The sequence below is a fragment of the Glycine max genome, chromosome 20 (assembly GCF_000004515.6).
Source record: "Glycine max cultivar Williams 82 chromosome 20, Glycine_max_v4.0, whole genome shotgun sequence".
Classification (NCBI taxonomy): Eukaryota; Viridiplantae; Streptophyta; class Magnoliopsida; order Fabales; family Fabaceae; genus Glycine; species Glycine max.
Genome location: NC_038256.2, coordinates 45,206,961 through 45,219,756, shown reverse-complemented (window position 1 = coordinate 45,219,756; position 12,796 = coordinate 45,206,961). Strand labels below are relative to the sequence as shown.

Sequence of the window (12,796 nt, the reverse complement as noted above, 5' to 3'; positions counted from 1 at the left end):
TAATTTTCGTTTTGAATTCTTAAGGAAGGATTGTTCTAGTTCAGCTCTCGTTGCCATATAGAACCACATGCACGAAATCTCTTCAAAGTTCAAAGCAAATAACATTGTGATTGGAGACCATTTCACTGCTTGGCTTAACATTGTGATTGATAGTAAGGGTTACACTCCACGTTAGCAGAGCCTCTCATCATTGAAGTCCATTCTCGTAATGTCCAGATCAATGTGTTATGTGGAAAGACAAAAACTAGTTAAAATTTATTAAAAATTACTTTTTTTTATAGATCTGATTTCTTATTTAATAAATTTTATTCATGATTGTATAATTTTTAATAAATTTTAATCGATAGTACTAGAAAAAAAATGTGTTCAAAAGTGTTTTATTAGTAATTTTCTGAAGAATTGACTTTGTTAATTTCTAATTTGCCCTAGTTTGCTAATATCATTAGCCCCATTTGCAATTCATCTTTTCTCATTTTGCTAACCATGTGATGTGCCCGGAGAAAGCTAGCTGTTTATCTGCCCTGCTGCACATGATAATGCATATTGTGACACAATTATACAGACACTCTTAAGATAATAAAAAGAGACCACCCCAAGTCCAAAATTCCAATATTCCAAAATTCATAAACAAATATAAACTGCCAACTGGCCCATGTGCACATTATTTATAGTTGTCTAGTTGATCTGTTTCCCTGCCCTAACCCTCTAAACTCAGCACAAATTCCTTGCCATCACATTAATATTCTTCTTGTCAGCCTCATTGCAAGTTCATTTTGACTTTAACCATCTTTCATTGTTCGTACTCAGAAATTTTCAGTTTTCTAAGTTTTTTGTGTGTGTGCTTTTAATTAGAGTATTCCCCAACCAATTCAGTTTTCATTTTAGATCCAGGTCTCTTTAAAAAAAAAACAGAAATCAATGAATGACAACCCAACTAGATTAATTAACAATAAACTGTATTATGGAGGAATTATAGTACTAGTAATTATAAGTAGTAACGAAATTTTGGACTCGTGAAATTATAGAGGAATAGGGGGCACTCAAGTAAATTGACATTTTTAGGTGGCTTCTTTCTGATCTCATTATCTACTCCTCTATTGGCCAGAGCCAGACTCGAGCCAATAATAAGTCCTTGGCGAGATCACTATATCTAAAGAAAAGAGTGAAGATTAATGTGAGTGCAATTTTGAATAGAACCAAGATGGCCATTTTTTCAAGTCACCACAGAATGTTGGTGTCTCTCTTGCTTACGTTGGTCCAAATCCAAGCCAAGGTGTTTTGCTATCAATACAAAGTGGGAGATCTAGATGCTTGGGGCATACCCACATCAGCAAATCCACAAGTCTACACAAAATGGTCCAAATATCATAATCTCACAATTGGAGACTCCCTTTGTAAGTTTACACTACTTTCTACATCATAATTTTTTCAATTTCGTTTATACAACTCTACACTAATGACCCTTTTAGAGTAACAAAAATGGTACAAATCTGATCTCATATGTTGATCATTGTATATGCTTATTACGCAGTATTTCTATACCCACCAAGTCAAGATTCAGTGATTCAAGTTACAGAGGAATCCTACAAGAGGTGCAACATTAAAGACCCGATATTGTACATGAACAATGGCAACTCTTTGTTTAACATTACATCAAAGGGCCAATTCTTCTTCACTAGTGGTGAGCCTGGCCATTGCCAAAAAAATCAAAAGCTTCATATATCTGTTGGTGAAGGAATAATAGAAACTATGGATACAGCACCTGGTCCAAGTTCGTCATTGCCTGCATCTGCACCCTCCTATCCCACAGTATTTGGCAATATTCCAGTAGCTCCTTCAACCTCAACCTCACCTCAACTCACATCAACTTTTCAACTTCTCATCATTGGATTTATGATATGTGCGCACTTCGCTTCCTTAATGTGAAATTAAAATGTCCATGTCTTTGTTGCCATCGAGAGCGTAGATCAATTGACTCAAGATTATTCAAGCTTAATTGGTAATGTTGAGGTGGAATTTTGGAAATGCATATATGTCAAAGAGAAAACTTTATCAAGCATCATGATCTACTTGATTCGAACAAGATAGATACACTGTCTTTACCTAAAAAAATGTCCATGTCTTTTATTTTTTCTTGCATTTTTTGTCAATGCTCAATACGTCTCCATGTTGATTTTTTTTTTCTTTTTCAGTTGACCCGAATACGGGCGTACCCAGTACCTATATATTATATTATAATTCTTTTAGCAATGTAATTCTTTGTGATTGGAGATTTCCGTAAAACAGCGTCAATTCTTCATTTATTAAGGAGGAATTTGGCAAATGTGGTGCGACTACAACCATTCATTTTGTCTCTTATGAACGTGATTGTGAACTGGCACAGCTAACTTTTTGGCATGGGAAAAAATTATGGTGCATTATTCTCTTTTTTTTTTTTAATTACACATGTCTCTTTTTTTTTTTTTTTAACTTACACATATCCCTTTAAATATCGTCTAAACATTTTAAGTGTATTAACAATTTTGATAACAAAGTTAAAATATATTTTTTATTCTCATAAATATGAAAACATTCATCATTACAATAAAAAAATTGTCTATTTTTCATTTTTGCAAAATTTAAATTTTTATTTTTTGTCTAAAGCCAAGTTCAATAACTTTTATATATATGTTATTGTAGAAAGTATTAGATTTTTTAATATTTTTACATTTTTTTTTAGATTTTTTTAGTCAAAATTATTAATGTATGCTACTTGTTAATGTTAAATGTTTAGATAATATTTAAGAGATTTATGTAGATCTTTAAAATAAAATAAAAAAATGTGTAATTTTTTTAAACATCAAGAGAGATAAGTGTAATTTTTTAAACTGCTGCAGAAATATATGTGTAATTTCTTTAAATCTATCATGTCTTGTGTAATTTAATTTTTTTTCTTAAAAAAATCTTACAATTAAAGTTATGAAATTTACCTTTGAAGGTGAGTAGATGTACACTATTTCATACTCATTAATTATAATACGAAGAAAAAAATACTCATTAATTATAATGATTTCATCATTCGACCTTATTAGACAAGCTTAAAATTTTAAAATCACTTCTTTATACTATTTTTAGACAAAATTTTAGTTATCTAAGTTGCAAACAGATGATGACCCAGAAAAAAAAAGGACCATCTATTTTCTATTCTTTAAATCCGTAAACCAAAAAAGAAAATTTTATTCTGTTAAATAGACAAAAATACACGTGTTAAATAGACAATTTTTATTTATTTTAAATAAGTGGCACTTAAATTCTAGAGACTTTTCATACTACTGTTTAGTGATAGAAAATGCTTTTAACTTTGCAATTAAATCACTGTACTAATCAAATCCGACATGAGTAGTAGCATGCTTAGCTTGTAAGAGAGAGAGAGAGAGAGAGAGAGAGAGAGAGCAATCCCACATTCTGAGTGATTCAGGAAGCAGAGAGCCCTAAAAAGGAGAACTTGAAGGCAAAGCAGACTCAATCAGCTACTGTTAAGAGGAGCAGGTAGCTACAAATTCAGTTTCAATTTGTAATTGAAAATCATAATTGATTGAACACTGAAAATGCTATGTTCATGCTCATGGTAAAGTCTTTTTCGTTGGAAAGGATTGATTTGAGATAATATTTTATATCTCAGATGGAGGAAGTGATTGGACCCAGATTGTACTGTTGCTCTAATTGTAGAAACCATGTTGCCCTTCATGACGATGTGATTTCAAAGGCCTTTCAGGTTAACACTATTCTCAGCCTTAACTTCTAAATTCTGTTCTGAATTCATTTGATCTGTTTACTACCTTTCTACCATGATCAAACAAGATAACCAATCTGCTATCATATAATATGATTGGATTTGGAGGAATTTCAGTTTACTTCCAATTCATTGTTTTAATAAGTGTAAATTAAAATCACCTCTGTTTCCAATTCATTGTGAAGTTGAAACTCCTCGTATAGTTGCTGTTTAGTTCCTGTTTTCTTTTTGGGCTTTTCAGACCCGTTCAATAAATAAAAAAAATCACTTCTATTTCTAAAACTAAAACAAAACTTTTTCTTATTTTATAAATATGTTACTCTTAAGCCCATATCTTTTATTTTTGTGTAACATTGATAAAAATATTCTTACTATATATTTTGTTTCATTACGATGCATATCCCCTGCATTTGTTAAACATTTGACAAAACTCCTTTTATTTTTTAAATGGATTACAATTATTTTTTTTTCTACTAATAAGTCGAAATAATTAAATTCTCAAATGAAAAATTTTAAAACAACATTTGAGTAATTTAAAAGAATAAATAATACGATTAACTATCATTCCAGATGCAAAATAAAAAAAAAGATCACTTTCAAAGTTTTGTAATAAAAATTTAATAAAAACTTAATCATGAGTTATTAATAAGATGGAATTCTGATTTCTACTAAAAGTAAAGCCATATTTTATTGATTTAGTTATTATTCACATGCTTAAGCTTTTATTGAATTTTATCGCAATGTTTTTCAAACAACCCTTTTTTATTGATAATTGTGTCATTAATATATTTTTATTAATTACTTTCTTATATATTTTAATGTTATCTTAAAAAAAGTATCATTTAAATATTGATAAATTTTAAAAATTGTAGAGATAATTAAAGAAAATTTGTTAATTGTATTTAGAAATAAAAGGTTTAGATTCAAATGTATGTAAGAAGGTTTTTGTATAGGTTTTAATATAAATAGAAGGTTAAATTACATTTGGTTCCTATGATAATTTTTATCTTTTTAGTTTCTACAGTTTGAAAGTGATCTTTTTAGTTTTATATTTTAATTTTCTTTTAGTCCCTATCGTGTTCTTTTTAGTCTCTATAGTTTACATTTAATTCTCTTTCCTGTAATTTGAAAATTATAGGAATTAAAAATGTAAGAATATAGAGACTAAAAAGATCACTTTCAAAACTAAGGGACTAAAACGAGAATTAAAATATAAACTATAAGGACTAAAAATAACACTTTCAAACTATATGAAAAGTAAGAATCATGAAATTATAGGAACCAAATGAGTTTAACCTTTAAGAATGATTTTTAAAAATAAAGAATAGAAAATGGTCGGGTTAATTTACTTTTTGTGTGTGTGCGAGAGAAAACTACTATTTCACAAATATTTGGGGAAACTTGGTGATTTGAATTTGATTTCAGGGGAAAAGTGGACGGGCTTTTCTGTTTACTCGTGCAATGAACGTTACAATAGGACCAAAAGAAGACAGGGAGCTCATGACGGGTCTCCACACTGTTGCTGATGTCTACTGTTCTGACTGCCATGAGGTGCTTGGTTGGAAGTATCAGAGAGCCTATGAGGAATCACAGAAGTACAAGGAGGGCAAATATGTACTTGAAAAGGCTAAATTTGTCAGGGAAAACTTCTAGTGCGTATTTATCAATCTTATAAATATAATCATTCCAAAGTGCTTCTTATTGTGTGTTGGTGCATGTATTCTATTCTACATGTTCATTTGACGTGTATTCATATTATTGTCATTCGCTGTGTATTCTCTTATCAATTTATGTGTGGATATTTGAAGACCATTCACTTGTTTTTATATAAATTGTATTTGTGGGTGGGCAACATTGAAATTTTCGATCAATGAAATAAAACTTTTAAGAATAAAATCCACGTTTATTGAAAAGACCGATATTTTGATTCACCATATCGAACAAGAGTTGGGACATTTTTACTTACACCTTTGGCCAATTGCTCCAGAATATCAAGTTGGAAGGAATAATTTAGATATATATTGTTTTGTGCATCTTGGGGAACCTTGGTGATGCAACGATCACCTTTTCCACGGAGAAACTAGATCAAACTGTTTTAAAATTAAATTTAAAAAAAGGGTGAAATTTATATCGTATCCAATATAGGAAAATATATCTCAATGACAAGCTTATCGAATCAATAGATGTGATGTGATATCGTGGTACACCACGATTTGGTTGTCTTTTGGCATCTTGAAATTACCACTAGGTCCAACAAAGAACCTTGAGAAAAAGAGAATGTAGGACGAAAAACTTGTATCATGATTCCAAGAGCCATGCGACGGCAAGCGTTTTCTTTAGCATTTTTGGTGTAAAAGAAGCTGATGGTAAAGTTCTTGATTTTAAACATTTAAAAGATATAAATTATTTTTCTTTTATATTTTTAATATAACATGTTTTCTTTCTCAATTTGTTACTTTCAAATATTAAAAATCAAATTTAAAGACCAGTATTAACAAATCATAATATTAAGCTTCAGAATTTATCCGAGGTTGATACTTTGCATTTCCTATCAACAAAATTTTCACTTATCCTCTATCCATGTAGCATGAGATAGCTAGGTATTAGATTATGACAAACATCAACACAATGGTAGAGAAATCTTACCACATACTCTTTCACATATTCTTACCAACACACTATAATTAGTTGAAATTCATGCAACTCTCACTGCATTTATGAATCCCACTTCCTATTCAGTGGTCCTATTCCTAAAGCAGTGAAGCTCATGAATTTCGACCAATAATAATTAGAAAAGATGTATTAAAAGAATTTAGTACTAAATATGAGAATAAACCTTCCAACCTTGGGCTTTCCATGATGTGAGCCCAATAGCTGCTCCCATGCTCTATCAACATATTTGATCGGAAACAAATTATACCGATAAATAAAACGAGGAGCTTCCTAATTAAGGGAACGGCCAAATTCCAAATATGTATATTATATATATCATTATTCTAAATCATCTCCATGTAACGCTATCTGCTTGATTGATTCAATTGAAAATAAGAGAAATCAAAACTACATAAACCACGACAACCTATTTATCTAACGTTTATAATTGTTCAGCAAGTCGATTCTTTTAAACAGAAGAATGAAACATCAGAATTATTTGCAGGCCACATCTTGTATTCATAAGAACATTAGGCAAGCTTGATTTTCATGAACTGAGCTCCACAAACAGGCTGGCCTGAGGATGCAATCCAGCTTCCTTCAATGACAATGTCAACTTCTCTTGTCCATAAACAGTCCGAGGAAAATTGGAGACCAGGCTGTAACTCTCGGCTTCTAAACATCCAAGTGAGTCAACATAGTCATACAAAGACTGAATTGTCGCTGTGCTGTAGAACCTCCTTTCCTTGCGTTCACCAGTTGGAAACCGTACCAAAACCTAGTCATTTTGATCAGGAAGTGAAAAAAAAAAACATAGATGTCATGTAAATTATAACATAATTAAACAAAAACTGAACTGAAAAAGACGAGAAACCAAAAAGGGAGGCTAAAGCAATTTAAAAAATACAGGATTAGAAGTAAAGACCTTACATATAAGTAAAACCATCTATGAATTTTAAGAGGGGAAACCATGTTATATGAATTAAAGTTGAGATCTTAATGTGTAACTATATAAGCTGAACAGATATATGAACTAAATTTAACTAATGAAACATGCCAATAACAGAGTAAAGGCACTAAAGGAGAAATAAAATCTTGGGATACCGTACCTGTGTAACATTAGGTCCTTTTTCAGGTTCTTCACCAAGAGATTGGGCTTTCTCTTGACGTATTTTAGCCAATGCAGCTTGTTTCTCTGCAGCTTCTTGTGCTGCTCTTTCACGAGCCGCCTCCTCTTCCTTGTGCTTTCTCTCGGCTTCAGCAGCTTCCCATGCAAGATGTTCTTCTTCTTCTCTTCTCTGTCGTTCCCTAGCCTGGACACACATACAACAACATTAATCCACACTAACAGTAACAGGTCAGTTCTTTCTAAATAAAGGCCTCTGCAAGGGATGTTGAGATTGGAAAAAAAAAAGCCATGGAGTAGAGACCACAAAAAATGATAAGAAACAAGCAGAACAACCATACACTACAAAAAGCATACTTGATCAGCTTCAAGTGCAGCCCTGTATGCAGCATCTTGCTCCTCCCTTAAGCGCATATTATTTCTTCTTTCTTCTGCATCAAGCCTAGCCGCAGCAAGGACGGGGGAGCTTTCTTCAAGCACTCTCTGCAGTGTCACCAGCAGCTCCTCACTGGATTTTGGACCTTCAACCTGTATTACATAAAATAGATTAAATTTATGTTCTAGTGCTGGAATCTGTATATAATAAAAAAATGAAATTCATGCAGATAATTCTATTCAGCTTCATAACAAACTTAATACTACGGAGACAGATAGCATACCAGCAACAACATGGGAAAGTGGTTATCACCAATAAAAGGATTCTGCAAAGGATGTTTCTTTTACTGTCATTGTTTGTGTTTAATATTGTGAGTGGCAACTGGCAATATTATTTTGCCCCTTATCATTATTCCTAGAGTTTTGCTCTGTAAGAATATAAAACCTCAAACACTTTTTTTGGGATAAAACCTCCTTGTGGTTTTTTTAATCCATATTATAACTGATTATGAACATAATTGTCACACTAAGTGCTAAAATCCTAAAGAAAACTTCATTTTTCATCATGGTCATATGAAGCCAATCTCATTGTCTGAACTATCATAACTTACCAATTCTAACCTCATTATAGGTGTAAACTTTTATCTTATATGCAACAAATACATGCATATTTACGAGAGTGTTTCATGAAAAAGTTCAAACATAGTAGGGCTATTGGCTTTGTAGTTGAACTACATCAGGAAAATTTATCATGCTTCAAGCAAAAATTCATCCTTCTAGAACACTACATACACACATTGATGACAAACTTTAGGCTTTGAATAAAAAATGGGGATGTAAAGTAATACTACAACCATATTTCCTAATATAAAAAGACTAGAAAGACTACAGAAAACATATATTGGTTCAGAAAATCATATGCTAAAAAACTATTTGCATAGATTTATAAGATAAATAATTGAGAGAAATAGACATTATTGATACAATTTGAAATAAATTATATTAGAAGTATATGCTGGGTTTATATTTCTGTTTCTGGGCAATTCTGGTTTGCAATCAGAACCATGATGCTGGGAGGTAGAATTCCCTGGTAGTAATGAGTTCTCTCCATTTTTCTTGTCTATAATACCAAGTACTTATCAACTTGTCTACTTGGTATTAGAGCTCCCCATTTGGGAAACCTGAATGGTATTATGGTAAAACAAAATTGGAAGGGAGGCTCAAAGAAATGCAAAGGAAAATTGAAGGCATATAAGTAGGAAGTCAGAGGACATTTTTCAAAGGGAGGAGGATATGTTAGCTGAACTGCAGTGCCAAAGGAAATGCAGAAAATTGCAGAAATCCAATAGTCCTCTATAGTCTATATCATATAGTGGATTTCATAGCATTGCGGGCAAATAGCAGAAGTCACTTAGCAGTTGAAACATATGATATATATCAATTATATATGTAGAAAAAAAATGTTGTATGCAAATAAAAAAATGCATAAAAATAGGCATAATATTAACTCAAAAGTCCAATTGGCTGGAGACTCAAGATGACAAGATGTAGGACACAAGGAGCAACCACAACACCAATAGCGGCAGCAATAGCAGCCAGAGTCGTGATAGTGCATCCAAGTAATTCCCAATGTAGTCAATGCAGGATAGTGATGCGGAGCGGTCATCCCCAAAAAATGCTATAGTGGGATGACTGCTATTGCGAAGTCTAGAAAACAATATAATAATTTTATATCACACATATAGTTTATAATTGGTCGTTCACTTGGTAGCTTAGATGATGCCGTGGTGGAAAAAAAAATAAGACGTATAAGAAATAGGGGAAGAATTGAGAAGGAAGGTTAACAAGTGAGAATGAAGTGCGAACTTAAAAACAAGGGCAAGTCATTCACATCCACTTAATTTAGAATTACAGGAAATTTGGAAAACATTCACGTTCACTTAAAATTAGGGACAAAATATTATTGGGGCAATTTTGTAATACACATACCATGGAAAAGGGACACAAATTAGTAAGAGGGTCAAAACCGAAAAGTTTTAACAAATTAAAAACACCCAAAAGTGAAATCAAAATGGTGAAAAAGGGCTATTTCAATGTTTTCACCCTGAAATCTGACATCGCAGCTGCTTACACACGACCCCACCGTGATCTCACTGCAAAATGCGGTTGCACTTGCCACGACCATAAACCCACACCACAACAAGGTATTGCATTACACATATTGCAAGCTCTCAAGTGCCGCCACTGATTATAAAGGTAATTCCACAGTGCAATAGCACTAGTGGCTATTTAACACCACTGCAACAGAGATGATAAAAGAGAGCTAGGGTACAGCAGAGGCGACAGTAGATGGTCGGCAAGAAGAGAAGACGAGGAGGCCAGAAGTGGAGAACTATAAATCCATATCAATCAAATTCCAAAAGTGGAGAAGATGATGACAGAAGCCATCTGCTTAAAGGGAATGTAACTTACATAACTGATTAAAGCTTTATTTTTTCTTATGACTATGCCAAGGTTCGAACCGAAGGACATTGAGTCTGAAATTCTCATTTCGAGCTATCAAGCCATTTGGGATGGTGGCAACCTATTAAAGCTATTAAGAGGTATATAGTCGCTCCTCACTACTTAAATCATGCAGCGGCAAAGTAAATAAGTCCAAAGCACAAGGAAAAAACTATAGCTTTCCAAAGACTAACTATGGCATTAAATATGAATGGTTTCGTTTCATAAAAGTTTCGCCAAGTTGGCCAAGTTCACTCAAATTTGCCAAACCGAGAAATTCACAAGAATTAAAACCATGAGACTTGTTTCTCTTGTTTCAACCAGGCAAGACTATAATGCAAGAGAGACTGCTATGCTACTTAAAACTCGGTTCATCTAGGGTTTAATTTCAGACATACTCACAAATAACATAAATAAGCAGTTTCAGCAAAAAAATAACCTGTTGAAGGAGCGCGATCCTCTGATTGGTGGCGGCCATGACGAGAGCGCAGAAGGGGAAGCGAGAAGCCTTTAAGCTGTTACTCATCTTAAACCCTTCGCTGGCGCGAATGCTGCCACCCCAGCACACGAAATTCTCGTTCACAAACGGCGCAATGGTCTCAGAGCAGAGCGTCCTCTGGCAGAACGACGGCGTGTCGGGGTGATCGGGGGAATGCAAGTAAACGAAGAGAAGCTTGAACGAGTTCCTGGATCGCTGAAGAGCGTCCATGAAGCCCTCGCCCACGAAATTGGGCCCACCGGAGCCGTAGTCCCTCTCGAAAGCGGCCACGAAATCCATCGCCTCGGAAGCGGCGGCCGTGACGGAAACCAATGGGGCCGAGGGCGAGCCCAGGCCCACGAGGCCGAGGGAATAGGAGAGGACGCCCCCCGCGGCCCATAGGCCCAAGCCGATAGCGGCGGAAACTAAGCCTAGACTGGCGGAGATGACGGAAACGGGTAGGGTGATGAGTTTCCAAGCCAGAGCGGGAGGCGGTGGAGGGTTGTTAGGGTTTGAGGAAGAGGTGAAAGTAGAGATAGCGAGTTCCAGGTCCCAATTGTGGGCAGCCAGGATTTCTGTGCAGAGCTCCGGATCTTCTAAACCGGTTATCGCTTGGAAATACGCCAATTTATCTGCTACGTCTCCCATCTTTCTTCTTTGATGCCCCGAGACTCACTCCTCTATCAATCATTCAATCAATACTAGTCCCACTTGCTCCTTTAAACTACCATCTTCTTGTCAAAATACAACTCATATAACACACATACTTATACCAATATAGATTCTTATTTAAAGTAATTAGTATATTTTTTATCCTTCATTTCTTGTTAATTAAAATTAGGATTTGTACGATTTAACGAGAACAAACTTTAATAGTTAATTATTTGTGACTAATTAGTTTGTGATTAGGAATTCTAGATTGAAATTGAGGTGCTTATGGGATTAGAGTTTTGTGGTACTTCTTTATTTAAACGTTTTGAAAATTTTAGGTTGAATCTCCTAAGTTGAAAGTGTGTCCATATTTTTTGCATAAGAACTATATGTTTATTTCTTACATGAACTGGGCTTGATTTTAAATTTCTTCTGAAATTAGGGACTATTTTTGTCATTTCTTGTATTAAGCAAATCAAAAGGCAAACCTACAAAAATAAAGGACTAAAAAAAATTAAGAAAAATGTTAAATATATTCATTATTTGAAAGTAAATCACTCTAAAAATCAAGAGGCTACACACCGACTAAAGAATATGTTATTTAAAGAATATGTGATCCTTGATAAGTATAGGACTAAAGAATGTTATTTAAACATGGATCATGAAGGCAATTGGGATTGAAGTTGAAATTGGTGTGTTGTCTTGACATTAATGACGTAGCCACATTGTTTTGAGGATATCTTGAGTTGTAGATATAAAGACAACATATATAGGATTGATCGATGTCATTTTTTGAAGGATAGAATTACTATAACTTTTATGATGGCACCCAAATCTAATCCTGCTTGTAAAGTGCCCACAAGAGGAAAAACCATAAGCATCCTGTATGTACCCACCTGACGGGTCCGAGTGCTCTCCTAATGCCAACACGGTGATTTTTTCAAAAACAATGTTTTCCAGCTGCCCATTGGTTAATATGCATATGAGATCCTCTAATGCACCCAGGTTAGCTAGCTACCCCAAGCGTCAGACTTGAAAAATTTTAGACTTATGTAAAGAGATAATGACAATTCCTAAGCTAACGCAGTAAAAAATTTTGAAGATGAAGATTTGTGTTTAACAACTATTGAGAAGGTTGTTAAGTTAAAATTGACAATTTTAAAACACATTTATAGAGATCAAATGATATTTAACACTTAAAATTAACGCGGAGTTTAATCATTTCAAATTAAAAAATGGT

General features: G+C 33.7%; 3 protein-coding genes across 5 annotated transcripts; 2 read left to right on the top strand and 1 right to left on the bottom strand.

Moving 5' to 3' along the window:
• The first annotated feature begins 1,099 nt into the window (after positions 1–1,099).
• LOC100527517 (early nodulin-like protein) lies at positions 1,100–2,287 on the top strand. The gene is made up of 2 exons (NM_001250251.2): positions 1,100–1,394; positions 1,532–2,287. Exons 1-2 carry the CDS (start codon positions 1,202–1,204, stop codon positions 1,924–1,926), a joined length of 588 nt encoding a protein of 195 aa, NP_001237180.2. The 5' UTR covers positions 1,100–1,201; the 3' UTR covers positions 1,927–2,287.
• Positions 2,288–3,312: 1,025 nt separating this feature from the next.
• Positions 3,313–5,624, top strand: LOC100784760 (protein yippee-like At4g27745). Of its 3 annotated transcripts, none has more exons than XM_003556378.5 (3): positions 3,313–3,528; positions 3,662–3,754; positions 5,198–5,624. In XM_003556378.5, exons 2-3 carry the CDS (start codon positions 3,662–3,664, stop codon positions 5,423–5,425), a joined length of 321 nt encoding a protein of 106 aa, XP_003556426.1. In that variant the 5' UTR covers positions 3,313–3,528; the 3' UTR covers positions 5,426–5,624. The 3 variants fall into 3 exon arrangements, with proteins under 3 accessions (XP_003556426.1, XP_014627839.1, XP_040869403.1); XM_014772353.3 differs by having other exon boundaries at positions 3,346–3,528; positions 3,631–3,754; XM_041013469.1 differs by having other exon boundaries at positions 3,346–3,528; positions 3,614–3,754.
• Positions 5,625–6,736: 1,112 nt separating this feature from the next.
• Positions 6,737–11,661, bottom strand: LOC100784230 (plant UBX domain-containing protein 10). The gene is made up of 4 exons (XM_003556377.5): positions 10,867–11,661; positions 7,908–8,078; positions 7,534–7,737; positions 6,737–7,202 (listed from the first exon to the last, which is right to left on the bottom strand). The coding sequence occupies exons 1-4, from the start codon at positions 11,551–11,553 to the stop codon at positions 6,972–6,974; spliced, it is 1,293 nt and encodes a 430-aa protein (XP_003556425.1). The 5' UTR covers positions 11,554–11,661; the 3' UTR covers positions 6,737–6,971.
• Between the last annotated feature and the right edge of the window lie 1,135 nt (positions 11,662–12,796).

Coding starts and splice junctions, on each gene's coding strand:
- LOC100527517 (NM_001250251.2), top strand. CDS start 1,202: ATGGCCATTTTTTCAAGTCACCACAGAATGTTGGTGTCTCTCTTGCTT. Junction 1,395..1,531: donor CACAATTGGAGACTCCCTTT/GTAAGTTTACAC, acceptor CTTATTACGCAG/TATTTCTATACCCACCAAGT.
- LOC100784760 (XM_003556378.5), top strand. CDS start 3,662: ATGGAGGAAGTGATTGGACCCAGATTGTACTGTTGCTCTAATTGTAGA. Junction 3,755..5,197: donor TGATTTCAAAGGCCTTTCAG/GTTAACACTATT, acceptor ATTTGATTTCAG/GGGAAAAGTGGACGGGCTTT.
- LOC100784230 (XM_003556377.5), bottom strand. CDS start 11,553: ATGGGAGACGTAGCAGATAAATTGGCGTATTTCCAAGCGATAACCGGT. Junction 7,738..7,907: donor CTGCACTTGAAGCTGATCAA/GTATGCTTTTTG, acceptor ATGTGTGTCCAG/GCTAGGGAACGACAGAGAAG. Junction 7,203..7,533: donor AAGGACCTAATGTTACACAG/GTACGGTATCCC, acceptor CAAAATGACTAG/GTTTTGGTACGGTTTCCAAC.